Source organism: Oratosquilla oratoria, chromosome 5 (assembly GCF_046742065.1).
Source record: "Oratosquilla oratoria isolate Oo_2021 chromosome 5, ASM4674206v1, whole genome shotgun sequence".
Taxonomy (NCBI): Eukaryota; Metazoa; Arthropoda; class Malacostraca; order Stomatopoda; family Squillidae; genus Oratosquilla; species Oratosquilla oratoria.
This window is the reverse complement of record NC_134781.1, coordinates 24,007,278-24,032,277: the sequence shown is the minus strand read 5'-3', so window position 1 is coordinate 24,032,277 and position 25,000 is coordinate 24,007,278. Positions and strand designations below refer to the sequence as shown.

At 45.3% G+C, this 25,000-nt stretch overlaps 1 protein-coding gene across 2 annotated transcripts in view; it reads right to left on the bottom strand.

The window, feature by feature from the left end:
- tup (LIM1_Isl and LIM2_Isl domain-containing protein tup) overlaps positions 1-25,000 on the bottom strand; it is a 127,756-nt gene that overhangs the window by 35,795 nt on the left and 66,961 nt on the right. For both annotated transcript variants that reach the window (XM_076185061.1, XM_076185062.1), the window contains exons 4-6: positions 16,210-16,364; positions 15,051-15,150; positions 13,760-13,919 (exon numbers count right to left, since the gene is read on the bottom strand). In XM_076185061.1, the coding sequence (XP_076041176.1) occupies positions 13,760-13,919; positions 15,051-15,150; positions 16,210-16,364 (415 nt within the window). The remainder of the gene's footprint in view (positions 1-13,759; positions 13,920-15,050; positions 15,151-16,209; positions 16,365-25,000) is intronic.

The following is a 25,000-nucleotide window of genomic DNA, read 5'->3' as shown; positions in this document are numbered from 1 at the left end:
ATCCCTCTCTTCACCATCCGCCTGCATAAACTGATCGTTTTTTAATCAGCCGACCACCACCGCCGCCGCCACCGCCGCTCGCGCCCGCCTGCCCGTTCGTCGGTCCCCGTCGTTGCGCGCACCATCAAACGAGCTGCCCGCCTCACCTTCCCGCCAAATATTGACCCGTGGCCTAATGACTCCAGCCAGGGAACCGCCCATTAAATACCTACTCCCCCACACCCCACCCACCCACCCACCTACTCATCCACCAAGGGTGTCTTGCGTGTGTGTGTGTGTGTGTGTGTGTGTGCGTGCGTGCGTGTGTGTGTGTGTGTGTCGGCACCCACGTACACGTATGTGCCGCACATGTGTACATGTTTGTGTGTGTATGTGTGTATGTGTGTGTGGACTTTCATGTATGTATTCATTAAGTGTTCACTCATCCACATGGAAATGAAGGGATGCTTAGCACTCATGCATGTACACATATATGCATGTATATTCATCTGTATTTGCATACACATATTCTCGCGTGAAGGTGTGTGCGTGTGTGTATATTCACAGATTTGTTTGTTCGTAAGTCTGTTCACAGGTTTCTGTGTTTGTTTATCTTTGAACATCTGATTTTACGCGCTGAGCACTTCTTCCGTCGGTTGAACACACCGCCCACCCAGCTATATGTAAAGAGAGAGAGAGAGAGAGAGAGAGAGAGAGAGAGAGAGAGAGAGAGAGAGAGAGAAGAAGAAGAAGAGAGAGAGAGATAGAAAGAGAGAGAGAGACAGAGAGGGAGAGAGAGAAGGAAAGAGAGAGACAGAGAGAGGGAAAGAGAGAGACAGACAGAGAGGGAGAGAGAGAGACAGAGAGGGAAAGAGGGAGAGAGAGAGAGAAAGAGATAGAGAGAGAGAGAGAGAGAGAGAGACAGAGAGGGAGAGAGAGAGGGAGAGAGGGAGACAAAGAGAGAGAGAGAGAGAGACGGAGAGAGTGAGAGAGAGAGAGACAGAGAGGGAGAGAGATGGAGAGGGAGAGGGAGAAAGAGAGAGAGGGAGAGAGAGAGAGAGAGACGTCAATATGCGCGCGCACTCTCGCAAAGCGGTGACCCCACAAATGCGTGCATGGTTTTGCGCGTGCGCTCTGGACGCAAATGTTCGTATGTCTTTACTTAAAACGTACACACACACACACACACACACACACACACACACACACACACACACACACACACACACACACACACACACACACACACACACACACACACACACACACACTAGTGTACACCAATCCTATATATGTTACAGTAAGAACACGTACCTAGGGTTAGGTTAGGTTAGGTTAGTTTAGGTTAGGTTAGGTTAGTGAAACGGAGATTACGCGCATTCACTGAAACATTCAGGGATTACGCGTAATCCCTAGGTACGTGTTCTTACTGTAACATATACACGTTTACAAAAATTAACAGCACCCTTAGGTGTACACATGGACGTCTTTATACGTATATATATATATATATATATATATATATATATATATATGTGTGTGTGTGTGTGTGTGTGTGTGTGTGTGTGTGTGTGTGTGTGTGTGTGTGTGCGTGTATGTGTGTGTCCGTGCTTAACTCGAAACCAGTAAAAGTGGCGGGGATGCCCCTCTGTTCCTGGACCCCTCAGTTAGATGGAACAACTTGGACCAGATGTATCCGAACCTGGTCCACAACCATCAGGATGACCTCAGTCAGGTCACAGTAACAACAACAAAATAATCACAGCAATGACAACAGCAAAAACTATAACAATAACAACATCAATAACCATAAAAGAAGGAACAATGGTAACGACATCAACAACAGTAACGCCATCAACAATAACAACAACATTAAGGCCAACAACCGCGATGGAGGGGATGGGGAAGAGGAGAGGAGGCAAGAGAGGGAAAAGAGAGATAGATGTCAAAAGTAAAGAGAAAAGAGAGGAAGAGTAAAGAGAGGGGAAGAGAAGGGGAGGGGATAGGCAGGGAAGAGAAAAGAGAGGAAGGAAACGGAGGGAGTAAGAACATAAGAATGAAGGCGACTGCAAGAGACCATAAGGCCTACACTAGGCAGTTCCATGTCTATTACCACCTGTCGAGAGTAGGAGCACTGGAGGTAAAGATTGTGGGAGGGAGGGAGGGAGAGAAGGAGAAGAGTGAGTGAGGGAGGGAGGGAGGGAGAGAAGGAGGAGAGGGAGGGAGGGAGGGATGGGGGAGGGAAGCCTTATAGTAAGGACCTTAGACATCGCTCAGGAGAGGGAGGGAGGGAGGGAGGGGGTGGTCCTCGAGTCGAGAACGTGGACGAGCGAGGGAATAAGGATGATCCGGAGAAAATAGTAAATAAAATAAAAAATGAAATGTTTCTTTGAAATGCCAAAGTCTAATCTGGAGGAATGTGGAAGGGAAGGAGGAAGTTAGGAATGAAGGATGGAAGGAAGGAAAGAAAAAATGAAAGAAGAGACTATGAAGAGGGTGTGAGGAGGAGGAAGAGGAGGAGATGGGGAGAAAAGAAGACAAGGTAAGGAGGAGGAAGGAGTTGACGAAAATAATTAGGAAGGAATTGGAAAAAAGGGAAGAGAAGGATGTGGAGGGAAAGAATGTAGGGGATAAAAGGTAAAAAGGAAAGGGATGAGACAGAGAGAAAGATGAGAAATAATATAGAAGAGAGGAGGAAGAAGAAATATGTGAAGACATGAAAATAAAGAAAAGGAATGAGAAAGAGAGGGAATGAAAGAGACGAAAGGAGGAAGAGGAGGAGGAACGGAAAGGAAAGAGGAGTGGAGGAGGAAGAAGAAGAAATATATGAAGACATGAAAATAAAGAAAAAGGAATGAGAAAGAGAGGGAATGAAAGAGACGAAAGGAGGAAGAGTAGGAGAGGAGAGGAAAGAGGAGGAGGAGGAAGAGGAGTGAGGTAGGCGAGGAAGAATTAAGAGTGATGGAGAATTGAAAGGAGATGGAGAGAGGAGAGGGAGAGAAGGAGGAAGAGGAGGAGGAGGAGGATGAGGAGGAGAGGAAAGATGAGGAGGAGGAGGAAGAGGAGTGAGGTAGGAGAGGAAAGAGGAGGAGGAGGAGGAGGAAGAGGAGTGAGGTAGGAGAGGAATAATTAAGAGTGATGGAGAATTGGAAGGAGATGGAGGGAGGAGAGGGAGAGAAGGAGGAAGAGGAGGAGAAGAGGAAAGAGGAGGAGGAGGAGGAAGAGGAGTGAGGTAGGAGAGGAATAATTAAGAGTGATGGAGAATTGGAAGGAGATGGAGGGAGGAGAGGGAGAGAAGGAGGAAGAGGAGGAGGAGGAGAGGAAAGAGGAGGAGGAGGAGGAAGAGGAGTGAGGTACGCGAGGAAGAATTAAGAGTGATGGAGAACTGGAAGGAGATGGAGGGAGGAGAGGGAGAGAAGGAGGAAGAGGAGGAGGAGGAGGAGGAAGAGGAGTGAGATAGGCGAGGAAGAATTAAGAGTGATGGAGAATTGGAAGGAGATGGAGGGAGGAGAGGGAGAAAAAGAGGAAGAGGAGGAGGAGGAGGAGAAGAGGAAAGAGGAGGAGGAGGAGGAAGAGGAGTGAGGTAGGCGAGGAAGAATTAAGAGTGATGGAGAACTGGAGGGAGGAGAGGGAGAAAGATCCATCTCAAGTTAACGAGTCCGGACTCGCGTAAGTAAATCGTCCGATGCAGTTAATCGAGATTAAGTTTAACTTGTTTGTGTCACTGGTGGGCTCCCTCCCACCCACGGCTGAATAAAATCGCATGACGACAGATAGAGGACAAGACTCGGGAGTAGAGACAAGGAGAAATGCCGAGACGCAAGAGAAAGAAGAAAATAGAGAAAATAAAGAAGAAAAATGGGGCTAGAAGTAAGAGACAAAAATAGGAATGAAGAAGGTTTTGAATAAATGTGAAGAGTTGGATAAGAAATAATTTTGTTTTTTTAAAGAGAAGAGAATACAAAAGTAAGACAAGAGAAGTAGTAAAGAGAAAATACGAAAGAGAACTTAGAAAGGAGAAAGGAAGAGAATCGGAGGTGAAGAAATATAAGGAGAGAAATTGAAAAATAGCAAAAAATGTGAAAAAGAGATGAGAAGGGCGGAGGGGAATGAGGAGGAGGAGGAGGGGAATGAGGAGGAGAAGGAGGAGGTGGAGGAGGAGGTGGAGGAGGATAGGGAGGAGAAGGTACTGAAAGCCTAAACTCCGCATCCCACAAGCCAACACACTCCGACGACTCCAAACTAACCGTGCAGCTGCGAGGAGAAGAAGGAGGAGGAGGAAGGAGGCGAGGAAGGAGGAGGAGGAGGAGGAAGGAGGCGAGGAAGGAAGAGGAGGAGGAGGAGGAGGAGTTGGTAATGATGTAGCCTGAGGAGGAGGAGAAGGAGGAGGAGGCGAGGAAGGAAGAGGAGGAGGAGGAGGTGGTGATAGTGATGTAGCCTGAGGAGGAGGAGGAGGAGAAGAAGTGGAGACGAAAAAGGAGGAGGAGGAGAAGGAAGAGGAGGAGGAGGAAGAGGAGATGGTAGTGATGCAGCCTGAGGAGGAGGAGGTGGAGGAGAAGGAGGAGAAGGAGGAGGAGGTGGTAGTGATGCAGCCTGAGGAGGAAGAGGAGGAGGAGGAGGAGGAGGAGGTGATAGTGATGCAGTCTGAGGAAGAAGAGGAGGAGGAGCAGGAGGAGGAGGAGGAGGTGTTGTAGGTTAGGAGAGGAGGATTGTATTGTATTTCGTTACCAAAACCCAGCGTTTCTATCCCCTTGAAACAATACCGCGCCGCCTCACCGAGGTCCTGAGAAGCCTACGCCAGGAGGCGCTGAGTAGCTGCGGCCGAAGCCGCCACTTTTCCTCTATTAGGAGTGCGGGACTCGAACCCGTGAATAGGAAGATGAGAGACTAATGAGGATAACAGAATTTAGTCTCCCGTCATTAAAGACAACGCTGCGTGCCTCTGGTCCGTGGGGGCGTTTGTTAAAGCCCTCCCCATGCCTAAAGTATTGATTAAATAAAGCTTATGAGTTGATATATGAAGAGGAGATGAAGAAGGATGGAATAGAGTAGAAGGAAGGTCGTGGAGAACGGGAGGAATACGAGATTGAGAAAGAAAATACGAACGAAAAGGAGTTGAAGGAGGAATGTGAAATGGGAATGGGAATGGGAGGTACAGGACGGAGGAGGAGGGGGAGGAGGCAAGGAATTAAGGAGAGAAAGAGAGCTAGAGGAAAAAACTGTAGGTGTTTATGTATATATATATATATATATATATATATATATATATATATATTATAAAAATTAAAGATGGAGATATAGATTAAAAACAAGAGAAATAAGATAAGGATGTTAATACAGTAAAATAATAGAAGACAGAGGGAGAGAGAGAGAGAGAGAGAGAGAGAGAGAGAGAGTGCAGAGTAAAGATTTAAAGTGAATAACAACCAGGTGGAAAAAATGGAGGAAAACTAGTTACCGGAGAAGACCGGGAGAGGAGGGGAGATGCTAGTGGAGGTGGAGGTTGTGGTGGTAGTGGAGGTTGGAGTTAAGGTGTTGGTGGTGGTGGTGGTGGTGATGGTGGTGGTGTTGGTGGTGGTGTTGGTGGTGGTGGTGGTGGTGGGGGTGGTAGTGGAGGTAGAGGTGGTGGTGGTGTTGGAGGTAGAGGTGGTGGTGGTAGGTGATGGTGAAGGTGTAATGGTGTTGGTGGTGGTGGTGGTAGTGGTGGTGGAGGGCAAGTTGGAAGAGGAGGAGAAAGAACAGGAAGATGAGGAGGACGAGAAGGAAGAAGAGGAACAGGAAGTGTTTGAGGAGGAAGACGAGGGGGAGGAGAAGAAAGAGAGGGAAAAGGAAAAAGAGGAGGACAAAGAGAGAGGGAAAGGAGAGGAGCAGGGAAACAACTAAAGAGGAGAGGGAGAAGAAGGAGGAGGTTTGAAATAAAGAGAGAGGGAAAAGGAAAAAGAGGAGGACAAGTAGGGAGGGAAAGGAGAGGAGAGGAGAAGAGTAACAACTAAAGAGGAAGAGGAGAGGGAGAAGATGGAAGAGAAGGCTCAGAACAAAGAGAAAGGGAAGAGGAAAAAGAGGAGGACAAAGAGGAAGAGGGAAAGGAGAGAAGAGGAACAACTAAAGAGGATGAGGAAAGTGAAGATACAAATGAAAAGGGTCAAAACAAAGAGAAAAGGAAGAGAAAAAAGAGGAGGACAAAGAGGGAGAGGAGAGGAGAGAAGAGAAGGCTCAGGACAAAAAGAAAGGGAAGAGGAAAAGAGGAGGACAAAGAGAGAGAGGAGAGGAGAAAAGAGAAGGTTCAGAACAAAAAGAAAGGGAAGAGGAAAAAGAGGAAGACAAAGAGGGAGAGGAAGGAGATGGAAGAGAAGGCTCAGAACAAAGTGAAATGGAAAAGGAAAAACAAGAGGACAAAGAGGGAGAGGAGAAGGAGATGAAAGAGAAGGTTCAGAACAAAGAGAAAGGGAAAAGGAAAAAGAGGAGGACAAAGAGGGAGAGGAGGGAAGAGAAGAAAAGGGAAGGTTCAGAACAAAAAGAAAGGGAAGAGGGAAAAGAGAAGAACAAAGAGGGAGAGGAGAGGAGAGGAGAAAAGAGAAGGCTCAGAACAAAGAGAAAGGGAAGTGGAAAAAGAGGAGGACAAAGAGCGAGAGGAGAGGAGAGGAGGGGAGAGAAACAACTAAGGAGGGAAGCAAAGGCAATAAAGGTTTTGCTCTTAGTTAAGGAGACGGCCACTTCCTGGTCTAAAGATGTCTTTCACCCCATCACGACCGAGGGGGTGGGTCAGGGTGCCACGGGTATGAATGAATTCCCCCGATGCCAGACGGGTTATAAGTGAAAGTACCACCCGGGACGGAAGGGGTTGATTGAGATTGATCTAAACCCCTTCATGACCGAGGCGGTGTCACGGAAGTTGATAAAATCGCTTGGCGGCAGACGGGTTGAAAGATAAAGTGCCACCCGGAAAGGACGGGGTTAGGTTTTTATGTACTCGCAGGTTATATGTCCACATACAACACATAAACACAAGAATGTGCACATACGCGCACACGCGAGCGAGCGCACACACACACACACACACACACACACACACACACACACACACACACACACACACACACACACCAACAATTATACATAAATGCAACATTAATCACACCGAACACGTGACTGCTTATGTATATCCAGAAACCAGTGGAAAATTAAATAACAGAAAACTGATTGTTTGCATCTATTAAGACATCTTCAGGATGAAAATGTTTGGTCTTTCTTTTTTTCGCTGTTGTCTTGAAATGCGCGCGCACACACACACACACACACACACACACACACACACACACACACACACACACACACACACACACACACACACGCACATATACACACACATACGTACACACACGGACACGTACACACACACACACTTAAACACTCGCTAAACTATATATATACACTATATATATATATATATATATATATATATATATATATATATATACACCACACACACACACACACACACACACACACACACACACACACACACACACACACACACATATATATATATATATATATATATATATATATATATATATATATATATACATACATATATATAATATACATACATATACATATCCATTTCAACAAGTGTGAGCCTTGGTCTTTGGACATTCAGAGCACCTAATCGTTTGCCCCAATTAGCGCGCGGACGGATCACCTGATATGGCAGCTGTCGTCGCAGCCCGCCAGTCTTGACATGCCAACTACTTATTATCAAATGCTCGCAAGGCACGACGCGTCATCGCGGACAAAAGTTCCCTCCCTGTGATTTCAAGTACAGTGCAATTTGTTCAACATGTGATGTGAATTTCTGATATTTTTTTATAAGAGTGAATGGATTTATTTTATTAACAGAATTGGATTACTGGAACCTAGATTAGCTATTTCTCTCTCTCTCTCTCTCTCTCTCTCTCTCTATATATATATATATATATATATATATATATATATATAATATATATGTATGTATATGCATATATACACACAAGCAATACATGCAATACATGCAATACATGCAATACATGCAATACATGCAATACATGCAATACATGCATATATACTGTATATACAATCATACATATATGCATATATGCATACATAAGTACATACAAGCATACATATATACATATATGCATACATAAGCATATACAAGCATACATATATGCATATATGTATACATAGGTACATACAAGCATACATACTGTATATGCATATATGCATACATAAGTACGTACATACATACATACATACATACATACATACACAATTAAGATCACTGTATGCATCTACCATCATTTGTTTGTCATTTCAACACATTTTTTCAATACAAAATTGTGACTGCCCAAGTTGTAGACCAGAAGACCCCAACCATACCCAAGGACATCGCCGCCCCCAGCCACCACCACAGCCACCCGCACAGCCACCACCACCACCAAAGCCGCCACCACGACCCAGAGTCCAATCGCATTCCATTGGGAAGCAAAACACAGTCGAAGAGTAAACACTGCTGCCCCAACAAGATATACTTAGTGGGCAACCCCCCTCCACTCGCCCTCCCCCCTCCCCCCTCGCCTCTTCCCCCCTCTCCCCCTCTCTCTACCTCCCCCCTCCCCCCAGTCCCTCCAATACATCTTGTTTCGCCTGTTCCCTCTTGCAACTTCATCCAACTTTTTTTTTATAATTTACTTATTGTTCCTCCGACTCCTCTTTGTCTTCCTCCTTCACTTCTTTCTCCTCCTCTTCTTTCTCCTTCTCCTCCTCTTCCTCCTCTTCTTTCTCCTTCTCCTCCTCCTCTTCTTTCTCCTCCTCTTCTTTCTCCTTCTCCTTCTCCTCCTCCTCCTCCTCTTCCTCCTTCTCCTCGTCTTTCTTCTTCTCCTCTTCTTTCTCCTTCTCCTCCTCCTCCATCTCCTCTTCTTTCTCCTTCTCTTCTTTCTCCTCCTCCTTTTTCTCCTCTTCTTTCTCCTTCTCCTTCTCCTCCTCCTCCTCCTTGTCCTCTTCTTTTTCCTTCTCTTTTTTCTCCTTCTCTTCTTTCTCCTTCTCCTTCTCCTCCTCCTCCTCCTCTATCTCATCCTCCCTCTCTTCTATCTCTTCCTTTTCTTCCTCCTCAGGCTGCCAACAGACCTCCTAGGGTTATGAAACTGCCACCATCATTACTGTGTCTACCACCACCTCTACCAACATCACCTATGTTACCCTCACAGTCTCTAGCAACGCTGTTGCCAACATACTGCCAACAAAACCACGACCAGTAATACTAACCGGACAACTACCGGGACTAGTCTGCCCCCCCCCCCCCCGTGCCAACACCACGACGACGACCAACCATCACCTGTGCCACCATCACTGCCAACGCCGTTTGCCAACAATGCCCCCCGGGTTGGCGCCCAGGAAGACGTCATGCATTATCTTAATTACATCAAGAAATGACACCTCACCGCCTCACCCGTCCCCTCCATCACCTCCGTGCACGCAAAGAAAGGATGAGGAGGAGGGTGAGGAGGAGGGAGGGGGGAGAGGGAGGAGGAAGAGGGAGTGGGGGATGAGGGAGGGAGGGAGAGGGAGAAGGAAGGGGAGAAGAGGGAGAGAGGAGGATAAGTGAGGAGGGGAGGAGGAAGAGGGAGGGGGAGGAGGGAGGGGAGAGGAGGGAGGAGGAAGAGGAGGGGAGGAGGAAAAAGAGGAGGAGGGTGGGGAAGTGATGGAGAAGAGGACCAACGAAGAATGAAGGCGATTGATTGATGGTGACCGTGAGGGAGGACGAGGTGGGGAGGAAGGGAGGAGGGAGAGGAGTGAAGCAGGAGGGAGAAGAGATGACGGAGAGAGAATAGGAGGAAGAGGAAGAGGAGTGGCAGGAGGTGAAGGAGCACGAAGGAGGAGGAGGAGGAGGAGGAAGAGTAGTTGAAGAGAAAGGAATAGAACGAAGAGGAGAAGGAAGAGGAGGAGGAAGAGGAGGAAAGGGTGAAGGATGGGGTGAACGCAAATACAGAGAAGGTGAGGGAGCGGAAGGGGAGGAGGAGGAGGAGGAGGAGGAGGAAAGGGTGAAGGATAGGGCGAACGCAAATACAGAGGTGGTGAGGGAGCGGAAGGGGAGGAGGAGGAGGAGAAGAAGAAGGAGGAGGAGGAGGAGGAGGAGGAGGGATTAGAAAGGAGCCAATAGGACGAGACGAGTCGATCCGAAGAAGGACAATGGCCGTATCAACAGGTGAGTCTTTTGTGCGCAACATCATGCAACAAGGGAGGAGGAGGAGGAGGAGGGAGGAGGAGGAGGAGGAGGAGGAAGAGCGGGGAGGGGGAAGGGGGAGGAAGAGCGGGAAGGGGAAGGGGAATAGGGGATGAAGTAGGATGAAGAGAAAGAAGGGGGAGGGAGGAGGAGGAGGGAGGAGGGGAAGGGGGAAGGGGGAAGGGAGGAGGAAGAGCGGGGAGGGGGGAAGGGGGAGGAAGAGCGGGGAGGGGGAGGGGAATGGGGGAAGAAGTAGGATGAAGAGAAAGAAGGGGAGGGAGGACGGGAGAGGTAGGGAAGAGAAAAGGGAGAGGGGAGTGCGAAGAGGGGAAGGGGAGAGAGGAAAAAGAGGAGGTGGTGGGATGAAGAGAGAGCATGGGGGGGAGGAGCAGAAGGAGGAAGAGAGGGGAAGGGGAGAGAGACGAGAGAGAAGGGGAGAAAAGGGAATAGGCATAAGGAAGAGAGAGAGAAAACGAAATAAAGACATAAGGAAGAGAGAGAAAGGAGATGGGGTAGATGGAAGAGGAGGAAGAGGATGAGGAAGGGAGAGGGAAAGGGAAAAGGAAGAGGAGGTGGAAGAGGAGGAGCAAGAGAAGAAAACGAGAGAAGATGACGAAGAGGAAGTAGAGAAGAAGAGAGGAAACATGACAATGATATAAAAAGAGAGGGAAGGAAAAAGAGTGAGAGAGAGCAAGAAGAAGAGTGTGGAGGGGAAAAGAAGGAGGAGGTGGAGGAGGAGAAGGAGGAGGAAGAGGAAGACAGTTGGGAGTATTGGCAGATAAGATAAAAACAAACAAACAATTCTGTCAAGGTGGTAGTGATTTTGGTGGTGGTGGTGGTGGTGGTGGTGGTGGTGGTTGTAGTGAAGGTGGTGGTGGTGGTTGTAGTGAAGGTGGTGGTGGTAGTGGTGGTAGTGATGGTGGTGGTGGTAATGTTAGTGATGGTTGTGCAAATAAATTGATCAAGGAGTATTGTTGGTGCTAGTTTGTAGCTACTTTAGGTAATAGTAATGCTGGTGGAGCATATTGGGTGTGCTAGTGATGGTGATGATAGCAATGGTGATGATGATGCTTATAGTGATGATGATGACGATGATGATGAAAATTCTCGTACTGATAAAGGTATTATGGATCTAATGGTGACGATGGTGAGATTTTTTTATGGTGACTGATAATAATCGTGAAGAAAAATTTAATATCTATTAAGATAATGGCGTGTCTAGTGATGATCATGATTGATTGATGACGATGATGATGATGATAACAATGGTGGTGGTAGTGATGACTGATGACCGAATAGCGATGACGTAAAAGTGACGTCAAGGACCATCATCAGCCGAGGAGGACAATTGCCACCGTGGTCGCATGACAATTGTTGTCATTGTTGTCTCGGCTGTGTCATTAACGAGTTGACAATAACAGACCTCGACGGGATTCAGCGTTCGGTGTCAATCCCAGGTCAAGACCGTGCCAACATGTGACCACGCACGTTGACAACACTGCCATCACACACACACACACACACACACACACACACACACACACACACACACACACACACACACACACACACACACACACACACACACACACACACACACACACACACCTCGTGGCGCAATGGTTAGAGCTCCCGGCTGCCACTACGGCGGTCCCGGTTCGAATCCCGCCCAGGGCTGAAATAATTTCAGTATCGCTGCGCTGCGTGTTGTTACTCCAACTCTCGTGAGCGGGGAGTTGCGGGTGTGAAAGGTCACAGCATTACTCATAGATTGGTCATATATGAGCTGAGCTCTTATTCCGGGAGAGAAATAACTGTCGATCACGAGCCCAACACATGATCCAAGACCATGATGAAACCATAGTAAAACACACACACACACACACACACACACACACACACACACACACACACTGCTCTCGTTTTTAAGTTTGTTTTCATCTACTCTTAATATGGTTTTCATTTTATCTCATTGATCTTATTATTTGTATAACCACCAGTAAATGGTGCGGGTAACCCCCTCTTGGCTCCCTCTCCCCCTCTCCCCCCTTCCTCCACACCCAATCTGACCAATCAACTCCTCCGGTTCATAATGAAGTCAATCAGAAAAGTTGAATTTCTCGTTAATCCACTAGAGATTTTTCGTTCGCGATTGGAAAGAGCCACCGACAGCAGCGACCTCCCACGTAATCATAAAAAAAAAAAAAAAAAAAAAAAAAGTTCATGGCCTAGCTTTCGTTGCGTTTTTCGGATAAAACTTGAAATTGGACGCCTGCGCTCCGGCGCTCCGTATCCGAATTCGAGAAGAAGAAAAAAACACATTCGGATCTGTTATTGGTCCTGCCATGTACAGAGAGAGAAGATAGAGAGAGAGAGAGAGAGAGAGAGAGAGAGAGAGGTAACAATATAAATAAAAATTAATTTGTCCTAACCCCTGAGAACCGAACACAGACGTCCAAGTGTCCATCGGGAATTCTAAAAGTGACCAACCCACTCACTCCTTTCCTCGCCTTTCAAAAAATAGAAAATAAAAACAAACAAATAAATAGATAAATAAATAATAAAATAAATAATAAAATATGTAATCAAATAAACGATAGAATAAATAACAAAATAAATAATACAATAAATAAAATAAAATAAATATTAAAATAAATAATAAAATAAATAAAATAAAATTAAATAGAAAGAAAAAGTATCGCTCATTCATCCAACCCAAGATGTGCGATTCGTTTCATTCAGCTGAAGGGGGACGTCATAGCCTGAAGTTTCAGCCCCCGAGATCATTATTATGAGAAAAGCATCACAAGGGACCCAAAAACCTGCTTGGGTCAGTGGCTAGCGTCAATAGCTCCTACGCAGGAGGCCAAAGCTCCACCCCCGGTGAGTGTTTGGTACTTCCCTGATTTCCCAGCCATGATAGGTATCAGAGGTCCAGTAGACCATGAGCGTATTTCAGTGCGGTTGAGCTGATTGCATCTATTTCATACTTCACTCACGCCCACATTAATTAGACATTCAAAAGCGTCACATACACGGGGAAAGACGAAAACGTCTTCCCATGTTTGTCCGAAAATAGATGAAACATGACGAAACATTGTGGGATTCGGACGAAAAAAGCACGGTTAGTCTCTTGCCGATTCTCATAATGTTTCGTCATGTTTCATCTGTTTTTAGACAAACCTAGAGAGGTAGTTTTGTGTTTCACTGTGCATACATGCAACCTTACCAAATTGGCTTAAGCCACCTTGGTAAAGTACAAAGGCCGTATTGTTACCCGAGAGATAGAGCGGTCCTGTAATGGACCACCAAGTCTGACTTCGAAGGGAGTCAATACTCAGGTAGTTGTTATGAGACAAACGATTTTGATTCATCTAAAGGGTTGAACAGATGTGGTGAGAGGATGAGGAAGAGGAGGAGGAAGAGGAGGTAAAAGATGAGGAGGAGGAGGAAGAGGAGGAGGAGGAGTGGGGGAGGCAATGGAGCAGTTTGAGTTCGTGAATTCGTTAAGAGACGTACCTTTTCCTCCTGAAGTTGCTTCATGAGTATCGCTCTCTTTTTGTCCTTGCACCTCTTGTTCTGGAACCAGACCCGGATGACGCGCGGGGACAGGCCCGTCATCTCCACCAGCTGCTCCTTCATTAGCGCGTCTGGGCGGCAGTTGGCCGCGTAGCAGGTTCTGTTGGAGTACAAGGTGGAGATGAAGAAGGAGGTTTCATGATAGGGGGAAGAGGTTGGTGAAGAGCTTGAGGAGGTAGTGGAGGAAGAGAGAGGAGGTGGAGAAGGAGGAAGAGAAGGAGAAGGTGGAGGAAGAGAGAGGAGGTGGAGAAGGAGCAAGTGGAGGAGGAGGAGGTAGAGGAAGAGAGAGGAGGTGGAGGAGCAAGCAGAGGAGGAGGAGGAGGAAGAGAGAGGAGGTGGAGAAGGATCAAGCGGAGGAGGAGGAGGTGGAGATGGAGGAAGAAATGGGGAGAGAGGGGACTGAGGAGGTGGAAGAGAAAGATGAAGGAGGTGGAGGAGGAGAGGGAGGTAGAGAGAGAGAGGAAGGGAATCGTTTAAAAAATGGTAAAATGGAGAATGAGAAAGAAAATGGAAAAAGAGCAGATAAGAGAGTAAGAAGAGAGAGGAAGAAGGAGAAACCTAAAAAGAAAATGTAACGAAGTTGTCAACTTCTCTATGTAGCGAAATCCGTCTAGACAACATCACATCTAATACCCTATGGCATTGATGGAGTGCTACAGAGATGAATAAAATCGCTTGGCAGGCATGATAAAAGGGGGAAAGTGCCACCCGGCACGGAAGGGGCTAAAGGGCATCAGGTTAATCCCTCCCATACCCTATGCGCAAACTGAGACGTAGGCAACACAGGCGACGCAGGTGACACAGGCGACACAGGCGACGCAGCACAGAGCAAAGGCAGACTTCCTGTTGGTGAATTGAAGTACAGTTTGAACTTTTCTCTCTCTCTCTCTCGCTTGAAATGCTGCTAGATGAACTACACCTCAGCATTTCAAGTGAAAAGAGAGAAGTTCAAACTGTACTTCAGTTCAGCAACAGGAAGTCTGCCTTTGCTCTGTGCTGCGTCGCCTGCGTCGCCCGTGTCGCCTGCGTCGCCTGCGTCTCAGTTTAAGCTTAGGCAAAAGGGTATTAGCTTAAGCCCTGCCTTACCTATGGAGTGCCACACAGACGAATAAAATCGCCTGACGGTAGTCAGGGTAAAAAGAAAAGGGACTGTCTGGTAGGGAAGGGGTTAAGGGTCAAATTTACATGTAATTTAGACTAAGTGGTGACCTTAGCTGTCAGGGGTCCTTACCTTAGTGTGTGTAATTGTTTCTCGGTAAGGACTGTCCTTACTCGGGTGGACTTCCCCTCCCGTCTCTCCCGCCGGATGGGTTTGCCGCATTCCGAACTTCCTGAAAAACAATAGAAAACGGGATTTGGTTAGTCACGTGACATAATCCAAAAAACTCTTTTGCGTGAAGTATAGTTTGGAAAATTTAAGATTTAGTTCAATTACCGTTTAGATGAAGTGTTGACTCTTGATTGCTTTGTTTTTGTGTTTATATATTTGGTGCCTGTTCAGCATTCATTGTATTAACTGTATTGTATAACTTTTGTATTGTATAGCAATCAAGTTAAAGATTTATAATCTATTTTGCGTCTGGAACCATACTAGATTGAATTTATCGTATTATTGTTCAAGTGAATATGGTCTTTATCAGCAGTGAATATATAATATTTGATTAACGCAAGAATGTAGTGAGAGTGATCATTGATCAATTTATTTCTCCAATGAAATAAATTATGCTTTTGTAAAATATATACTTCATCTATAATTCTTATTAGGAAGCAGAAGCGACCTGACGTATGTTGTGACACACAGAACGATATGACGTGTGTTCTTGTGACAACAAACGACGTGACGTGATGTCGTCGACTTGGCCGTCAAATCACGTGACGTGGTCATGGTGTCAAACACAATTTTTTCCTCTGATCAAGTCCTCGCTATTCTCGCAACTCCTCTCCTAGCCAGATCTCAGTCTTCCCACCTCACAAAAAATATTGTAATGATAATAGATACACTAATGAATAAATGAGTAATAAGATGAAATAAATTATATGATTAATAATGGTAATGATGATAGCAATAATAATAATGACAATGTAATACTACTACTACTACTACTACTACTACTACTAGTAATAATAATAATGATAATAATAATAATAATAATAATAATAATAATAATTAATTATAACGATAATAATAATAATGATGATAACAATAATAATAATAATGATTAATTATTAATGATAATGAAAAAGATGATAATAATAATGATAATGATGATAATGATAATTAATAATAATAATAATAATAATAATAATACAATGATATTTAATAATAATAATGATGATATTAACGATAGCAATCTTGGTCCACATTGGGCATGCCTTTGGCACCGCCTCACCTTTGGTGACGTCATTATTGTTGATGTTGGTCGTGTTGTTGTTCTCGGCGTTGGCCTTCTTCTCGAGGGCGTCGTAGTCGTGTCTGCAGAAGAGGCCGTCCTCCCGGAGGGCGAACTCGTCTCCTGGCAGGAGCTGCTTCCCGCAGACGGCGCACCTGAAGGAGGAGGAGGAGGAAGGAGAAGAGGTCCTCTTAATCGTTTCCCGTAAAAGATTCGAACGTTGTAAACACCCGCAACCTGAGAACGGTTTACCTTACGAGCTAATATTTAGGATGGCTGATCTTAACAAAATCTAATTTAACCTAAACTAACCAAACCAAATCTAACCTAACCTAACCTGAACTAACCTTAACTAAATGATCATCACTGTTGGGGCTATCTACATTTACAGTCTCGTTTCTGGAGTTGGGGTAGCTGAAATTTACAGAGTCCAAAGTTTCAATCCAACACCTTTTGTGAAGTTAGAATCCTTTATATATTTTATTTTGTTTAATGTCAAACTGTTTCATTCAGACCAAGGGATCCGTAGTAAAGTAATGTTGAGCGACTTTCGGGGGGTGGTTCCTATGTTAAATACAATAATTTGGGGGTATCCAAATTTATGATCAATCGTAGAATACTCCTTCACTCTCATCAAGAGTAGAATTTTCACCTCAACTACACTTAATTGTACCATCACCCCACCTCCCACACTAATCAACTGTAGAATCACACCAAATAACATAGATTAGGTTAGGTTAGGTTAGGTTAGGTTTTGTTTGACGAGCCATGATCAACTATAGAATGTCCACTCCATCAACCCTCAATTGTACAATCTCGATCCCACGCGCGCGTGTGTGAGTGTGTGTGGGGGGGGAGGGGGGGAGAATTCTACAATTTATTCCAGAAATATATCTGGGAGCGATTATTGGTATTTACAGGTTAACCTGCCCCTCCCCTCTCCCCCTTCCCCCTCTCCCATTCCGCCTCTCCCCCTTTCCCCTCTCCCCTTCCCCCTCTTCCCATTCCCCCTCTTCCCCTCTCCCCCTTCCCCCTCTCCCCCTTCCCCCTCTCTTCCTTCCCCCTCTCCCCTTCCTCCTCTCCCCCTTCCCCCTCTCCCCCTCCCCCTCTCACGGGGTTAGTGTGTTATAGTACGCTATAACAATGGCTGCTGATGATATACGAAGAATGAGATTCATGTATATTGTTCCTTAATAAACCTAGAAATGGAAGTCAAAAGTCGAAGGAAGTGGGAAAGGGGAGAGGAGGAGGAGGAGGAGGAGGAGGAGGAGATGGGAAGGAGTTTGGAGGGAGTGGAGGTGGAGTGAGGGGGGAGTAGCCTTGGAGCTTATCGGTACTCAAATAAACAACTTGTTTACTTGTTTCGTAACAGCAAGGCACCCACGCGGCAGTACCATCCTGCTCTGTGTTTTAAAGTGCCCCGCTAATAAAACAGCTAGATTAGCTGCTAGTTATCGCAAATGATAACAAATAATTGATCAGTAGACGTGGTTGGTGTGGAACCTAGGAGGGAAAAATGCAGTCGGAGGAGGAGAAGAGGAGGAGGAGAAAGAGGTTGTTGAGGAGTAGGAGGAAGAGGAGAAGTAGGAGGAGGTGGTGGAGGAGGAGGAGGAGGAGATGGAGGAAGAGGAGGAGGAGATGGAAGAAGAAGAGGAGGAGATGGAAGAAGAAGAGGAGGAGGAAGAGGAGGAGGAGGAGAAGAAGGAGAAGGAGGAGGAGGAGGAGAAAGAGGAGGCGGAGGAGGAAAAGGAGAAGGAGGCGGAGGAGCAGGACGAGGAGAAGGCGGAGGAGAAGGAGAAGTTGGAGGAAGAGGAGGAGGAGGAAGAAGAGGAGGAGGCAGCGGAGGAAGAGGAAAAGGAGGAGGCGGAGGAGGTGGAGAAAGAGAAGGAGGAGGAGGCAGAGGAGAAGGAATTGGGGAAGGAAAAGGAGGAGGAGGAGGAGAAGGAGGAGGAGGTAGTGAGTTGCACCAATATTGACGATGAAAACTGAACGTTGGCGAATCAAGCAGAACGTGTAGACGAACACCCGAACTCACAAATAGCGAACGTTTCCTCTCTCTCTCTCTCCCTCTCTCTCCCTCTCTCTCTCTCTCTCTCTCTCTCTCTCTCTCTCTCTCTCTCTCTCTCTCTCTCTCTCTCTCTCTCTCTCTCACTCTCTCTCAAACTCTCTCTCTCTCTCTCTCTCTCTCTCTCTCTCTCTCTCTCTCTCTCTCACCATCCCTCTCTCTCGCTCTCTCTCTCTCTCTCTCTCTCTCTCTCTCTCTCTCTCTCTCTCTCTCTCTCTCTCTCTCTCTCTCTCTCTCTCTCTCTCTCTCTCTCTCTCTCTCTCTCTCTCTCCTTCATCTCTCTCTCAATTCTCATCAACATATGCTCTCGCACGCGCGCGCGCGCGCGTGTGTGTGTGTGTGTGTGTGTGTGTGTGTGTGTGGTTGTGCACGCGTACGCTCGTGTATGTATATGCGTTTGTGTGCATACTTGTGTGAATATGTATGTGTGTGTATGCATGCGCGCGCGCGCGTGCGTGCGCGTGTTTGTGCATGTGTGCGCGTATGATTATGTGACATAGACGTGTTTTTGCGTAAACATGTGTATTTACAGCTGCCAGGCCGCCTCCTTAGGGTCAGGTGGCACCGAGCCTCCCCATGCCAGAAGGACAAAATAGGAGCCTCCTCCTCCTCCTCCTCCTCCTCCTCCTCCTCCTCCTCCTCCTCTTCCTCCTCCTCTTCCTCCTCCTCTTCCTCCTTCTCACCTCCTCCTCCTCCTGCTCGCTTCCTCCTCCGCCTCCTCCTTCTCCGCCTCCTCCTTCTCCGCCTCCTCCTCCTCCTCTTCTTCCTCCTCTTCCTCCTCCTATTCCTCCTTCTCCTCCTCCTCTTCTTCTCCTCTTCCTCCTTCTCCTCCTCTTCCTACTGCTCTTCCTCCTTCTCCTCCTCCTCCTCCTCCTCCTCCTCCTCCTCCTCCTTTGCTTCCTCCTTTCTCCTCAACGTCCTCCTCCTCTTCCTCTTTCTACTCCTTATCCTGTCACTCATTTTTCTCCTTCCCTCTATCCTCCTACTCCTCTTAGTACCACAATTATTGTTACTTCTATTACTATTACTCGTGTTACTACAATTCCGCCGCCTCATCTACTTTTTATTACTTCGACTACTACTACTACTACTACTTCTACTACTACTACTACTACTACTACTACTACTACTACTACTACTACTACTACTACCGCTACTACTACCGCTTCTACTACTACTACTGCTACTACTACTACTACTACTACTACTACTACTACTTTTACTACTGCTACTACTACTACTACTACTACTACTACTACTACTACTACTACTACTACTACTACTACTACTACTACTACTACTAATTCTTCTTGTACTGTTCCCAGCCGTCCAGAATTCTTTCTCTTCATCCACATCTACCTCCTCTATGGCGTTCTGATTATCTTCCTTCTCCACATCTTCCTCCTTACCCTCTACCTCCTCTTTAGCTTTCTCCTCTTCCACTTTCATCCCCCTCCGCCCCTCTTCCCCCTCCTCTTCCTCCTCCTCTTCCTCCTTATCTTCTTCGTCTTACTCCTCCTCCTCTTCCCCTCCCTCCCCTCCCGTCTTCCCTCAGTGACAGCCGAAGTGTCATGGTTGAGCCCGTTGTTTGTCCATCTTTGTTCACATGATTAAAACCAAAACAAACTAATCACCGACCAGTTGGGGAAGAAGAAGAGGAGGAGGAAAAGGAAGAAGAGGAGGAGGAGGGTGGCGATAGGTTGAGGGGTCTTTTTTGAGTACGTAACCGACCGAAAGGTTGACGTCATCCAGCCCCTTCCCAGCCTCCTGAACGTAAAACTGCTGAACGTAATTTCTCTGAACGATTCTTTGTTTCTCCTTTCCCCCACCCCACCCACGGTTTTTTGCCCAAAGCAATTCAATTAATATTCTCCTTTTTTTTTTTTTTCATTATTCGTCGCAGTTCTCCTTTTCCAGCCCCCGACCCAACTGGTGTCTTCTTCTGCCATAGATTTTTCTTTTTCCTTCATCATTTTCTTTACCCGGGAGTCGGAATTCGGTATTCTCTTTTGCTTTTTTTCTTGTTTTTCTTGTGCTCGTTTTCCGGTGTCATAAAGCTCTTCAGTTGTAGTGGGAATCTGTGGGGCATAGCTGTAGGTTCTATATATCGCGTTGTAGTCGTATTTATACCTTGTAGTGTTGGGACGCAACTTATACGAGTAGTCTGCAGCTTGTAGTACTAGTACTTCAAGTGGACTAAACCTTGTAGTATTATATATCTTGTGGAGGTAATCTATAGTTTATATTACTGGTCTATAGCTTCCTGTGGTTGTATATATATTTTGATAACCTTTTAATTATACTAAATGGGTTGTAATCATGGTCTATATCTTGCGACGACGATAAGGATGCTTGATAAGATAGACAAAATGATAAGACATAGATACCAGTAAATTAAACTTGACTACAAGGAGGCACCACGCACTCCTTTATTCATTTGTATTTTATTTTTATTTGCCTTTATTTGTTTGATTTTTATTTGTTTGTTTTTACTACAACCAATCCGGTTATTCATACTATAAGCCTCTTACAAGATATGGTGAAAAAATCCCATTTCAACGAAAATACAAGCGAATGGATATTACTGTCCCAAGGACGAGATTAAAAAGTATTATTGAATAGGCAATCAGGAAAAATACATATTTATGTATCTTAGGGTCCGAAAAACAGGTACTGGAGAAAAGACCGTTACGAGTGAAAAGACCGTTATTTTGAAGAAAAAAAAATGACCGTTATTTTTTTGAAGAAGAGAAACGCTTTCAAATAATGGCTTTCTTTTCTTACAATATCCCGTTTTCCAAAATTTTACGCTGCTTCAATCCCATTACTCTCCCTCACACAACCTCACCCTCAACCCCCACTCACTCTCAACCTCCATCATCCTCAACCCCAACTCACCCCACCCTTGAAGCGCGAGAAGTTTCCCTCAAGTGAATTGAAGATCCCGAAGACCACCATAATAAAGACGTTGAAGAGTCGGTCGTCGAATTTTACTAGACAATAAGCTCCTGGGTGAAGGAGCTTTTCGTCTGCTGGATAAGGTCACAGAAAGGCAACCAGAAATCAAGGTCAGCCTTTGTGAAGAAAGGTTTGACCCAGTCACTTTGGTAATAGAGCAGTTCTAACTCCTGTCTAGTTTTAACTTATGTATAGCTCTAACACATTTTGTCTAATTCTGGTTCTTGTCTATATCTAACTCATGCCTACTTCTAACTCCTGTCTACCTTTAACTACTGTCTTGTTCTAACTACTTCGGTAAAGGTCTCATTCCTTCTATCTCATTCTCATTACTTTTGTTTGGTCTCAATTCCTGTGTTACTCTAACTCCTGTCTACTTCTAACTCCTGTCTACTTCTAACTCCTGTCTATTTCTAACTATTGTCTAGTTCTAACTACTTCGGTATAGGTCTCATTCCTTCTGTCTCATTCTCATTACTTCTGTTTGGTCTCAATTCCTGTCTTATTCTAACTCCTGTCTATCTCTAACTACACCTGTCTAGTTCTAACTACTTCGGTCTAGGTCTCATTCCATGTCTAATTCTCATTACTTCTATTTAGTCTTAACTCCTGTCTTATTCTAACTCCAGTCTATCTTTAACTACTGTCTAGTTCTAACTACTTCGGTCTAGGTCTCATTCCTTCTGTCTAATTCTCATTACTTTCATTTAGTTTCAATTCCTGACTTATTCTAACTCCTGTCAATTTCCGATTCCTGTCTAGCTCTAACTCTAACTCATTCGCCTTGGTTCTAATTCCTTTCGGATTAATTCTCTGAACGCCAGCCAGAACAAAATATGTAAAGTGGTCCCCCCTTCAGCACATTTCTCTGCTTGTTATACACGTTCAAACACCCAGGGCAAGTGGGAGTCATCGGTGGCTCTTAGGGGGGATCGAACCAGGGTCTTTGCAATCACGAAGAAAGACCGAAACTGAACGCATCACTCCAAGACTAGTGATAAACTCGTTTAAGTTCGTCTGAGCTAAATAGGATCGTCTTGCATCAATTGTATCATTCAAATTTGCAAGAAGCTTCTAACCCAGGGGCCCATTCCTTGGGTGATTAGAATCACTTGGCTCCTTCCAGAATGAAATATATAAAGTGTGTCATACTGGATAGTGTAATGTAGACCAAACCACGTAATTTAGGAAGCATTATCATATGAGGTAAACATTTAATGCAAATATATATATAAAAAAGGCGAGAAAAAATTACTCCTCGAGGTGTGGATTGAAAGGTCATTCATGACCTTAGATAAACGTGTTCATGTGGAGTACAGTTACAATATCAGGTACTAATCTATGTCCTTGGATACACTTGTACAAATACAGTATATATCGCTGTATCAATATTTTTCAGTACCAAAGAGATAAAATATATTAACGGATTGTTGTTTCTGACAATCTGCTTTTGCCACAAGTCTTTCTGACCTGGTCACCCGCGGCCCCACGTTAGCCGCCAATGGTCTTCAGGCCAACACGGATATGTTGCGTTCGAGTGTGTTTCTGTGTTACTGGTTGATAGTAGATGATCAGTCACCGGTTGCCATCTCTCCATATGTAAGGAAATGGCTAAAATAGTGAATGTACATAGAGTGAGCCCTTTGGCAATGCCCGGGGATCCAGTGCCAGCCCTTCGGGGTTTGGGGAATGGTGAACGAAGAGAGTGATAATCTTTGTGAACGGGTGATAGGAAAGAGATTCCCTTCGACGTTCATTCCCTCAATGTTGACTTCATGAACGAAACAATTTGAAAAATGTGACAACATTTAATTGAGCGACGGTACGTTTGTTGTTGACTGTACATAGAAGCAAGCAACCACTTCCCGCGTTATACATACATACACACACACACACACACACACACACACACACACACACACACACACACACACACACACACATATATATATATATATATTACTAACTCTATGAAAAGTAAACGAGTTATATATCACTATATAGAAAAGATTACAATTATATTATCAGCGAAATAATGAAAAATTCATACGCTGGTATCACTGTGTACAAAGCACTAATTCTTTCTTTTCCTCTAGAGAAGAACCATTTAATCAAAAAGGGAGAATTCATTTGCCCTTTGCTCGTGAGCTGATCGCACTTTTAAAACCAGAAAGCTAATTAGTCTTCAGGAAAATAATTTGATCATGTTTGCTTTATGAAATAGATCATACATTCCCACCCCCCATTCACCCCGAAAAAATAAAAAATGAAAATAAAATAAAATAAATAAATAAAGAATGTTCTGTGATGTCTTGCGTGGCGTGCTGATGATGATCCTGCTCACAGGATCACTTCTGAGAAAGGACTTCTAAAGGGTGTCCGTGGTGGATATGACCGTATTAATCGCATCTGCCTGGAAACTGTCGGGATGTACTGGAGGTCATCCTGGAAGCTTGCCAGGGATTCGCAGAGATAGGAAGGGTGACTTGGGATGTGTGCTGTCTCATCGTTTCACCTATTTGTTAATGCATCGAATGATAATAATGATAATAGATCATGATAATTAATAAAAAAAAAAAATTCAATATGGTGGCAAAATGCTTCGATAATGCTGAGGATGTCATGCGATTTCATTCAGCTGAAAGCGATCTAAATTACCCTCCATCATTCCCCTCTCCCCCACCTCGCCCCTTCCTCTCCCTCACCCTCTCTTTTTCCCCTTCCTCCCCTCCCTCTCTCTTTCCCCTCCTCCTCCCCCTCTCCCTCTTCCCCCCTCTCTCTCCCTCTCCTCTTCCTCTCCCTCCCCATCTTTTCCCCTTCCTCCCCCTCCCCCTCTCTCTTTCCCCATTCTCCCCCCTCCCCCTCTCTTTCCCCTTCCTCCTCCTCCCCCTCTCCTTCTCCCCTTCCTCCCCCTCTCTCTTTCGCCTTCCTCCCCTCCCATCTCCCTTTCCTCTCCTCCTCCCCCTTTCCCTCTTTCTTTCCCTTTCCTCCCCTCCCCTCTCCTTTCCCCTCCATTTACCTTCCCTTTCTCCCTCTCCCCCTCTCCCCTTCCACTCCCCCTTCCCCCTTCCCCCTTCCCCCTTCCCCCTTCACCTTCATTCCCATAATAGATCCTCTAAGCGTTTACCAAAATGAAATCTATTAACCACACCACACCATTGATGTGCCGAGTAGTTGGTTGGTTTCGGTGCACCTCTCACGACGCGGACCCGCGTTCGAACCCAACACTCATCCTGAACATCCAAGCACGTAGGGCAAAGGTGACGACTTCGGCCTAAGCTAAGCGACTTCCGGAGTAGAGAGGGGTGGGGGTTGATCAACAGTTGCAACCTTTGTCTCTCAAATCGAGTTGATGAAATTTGTGTTTTGTTGTGAAAACGTGATTTTGCAATTGATGCCTCTCACTAAACCCTGCGGCGTTCCCCAAGGCCAGGACGGACTTTGAACGCGATTGTACTACACTACTAATTACAATTTATATATACATATACATATATATATATATATATATATATATATATTTTTTTTTTTACTTTTTATATATATATTTTTTTCTTTAATGGTTTCTATTCCAGGCCTTTGAAGGTCATTGGAATCCAGCTTTCATGCCAATGAAGCAACAAATAAATTAGGGAGTAAAGGAAGAAGAGAGTGGTCGTGGATAGATAAAGCGGAGTAAATTCTAAGTCTCGTTTAGTAAATAGGATTAACAGGGTGACAGTGATGTATCTGTGTATATTTGTGTATTTGTATACATAAGGTATCCAT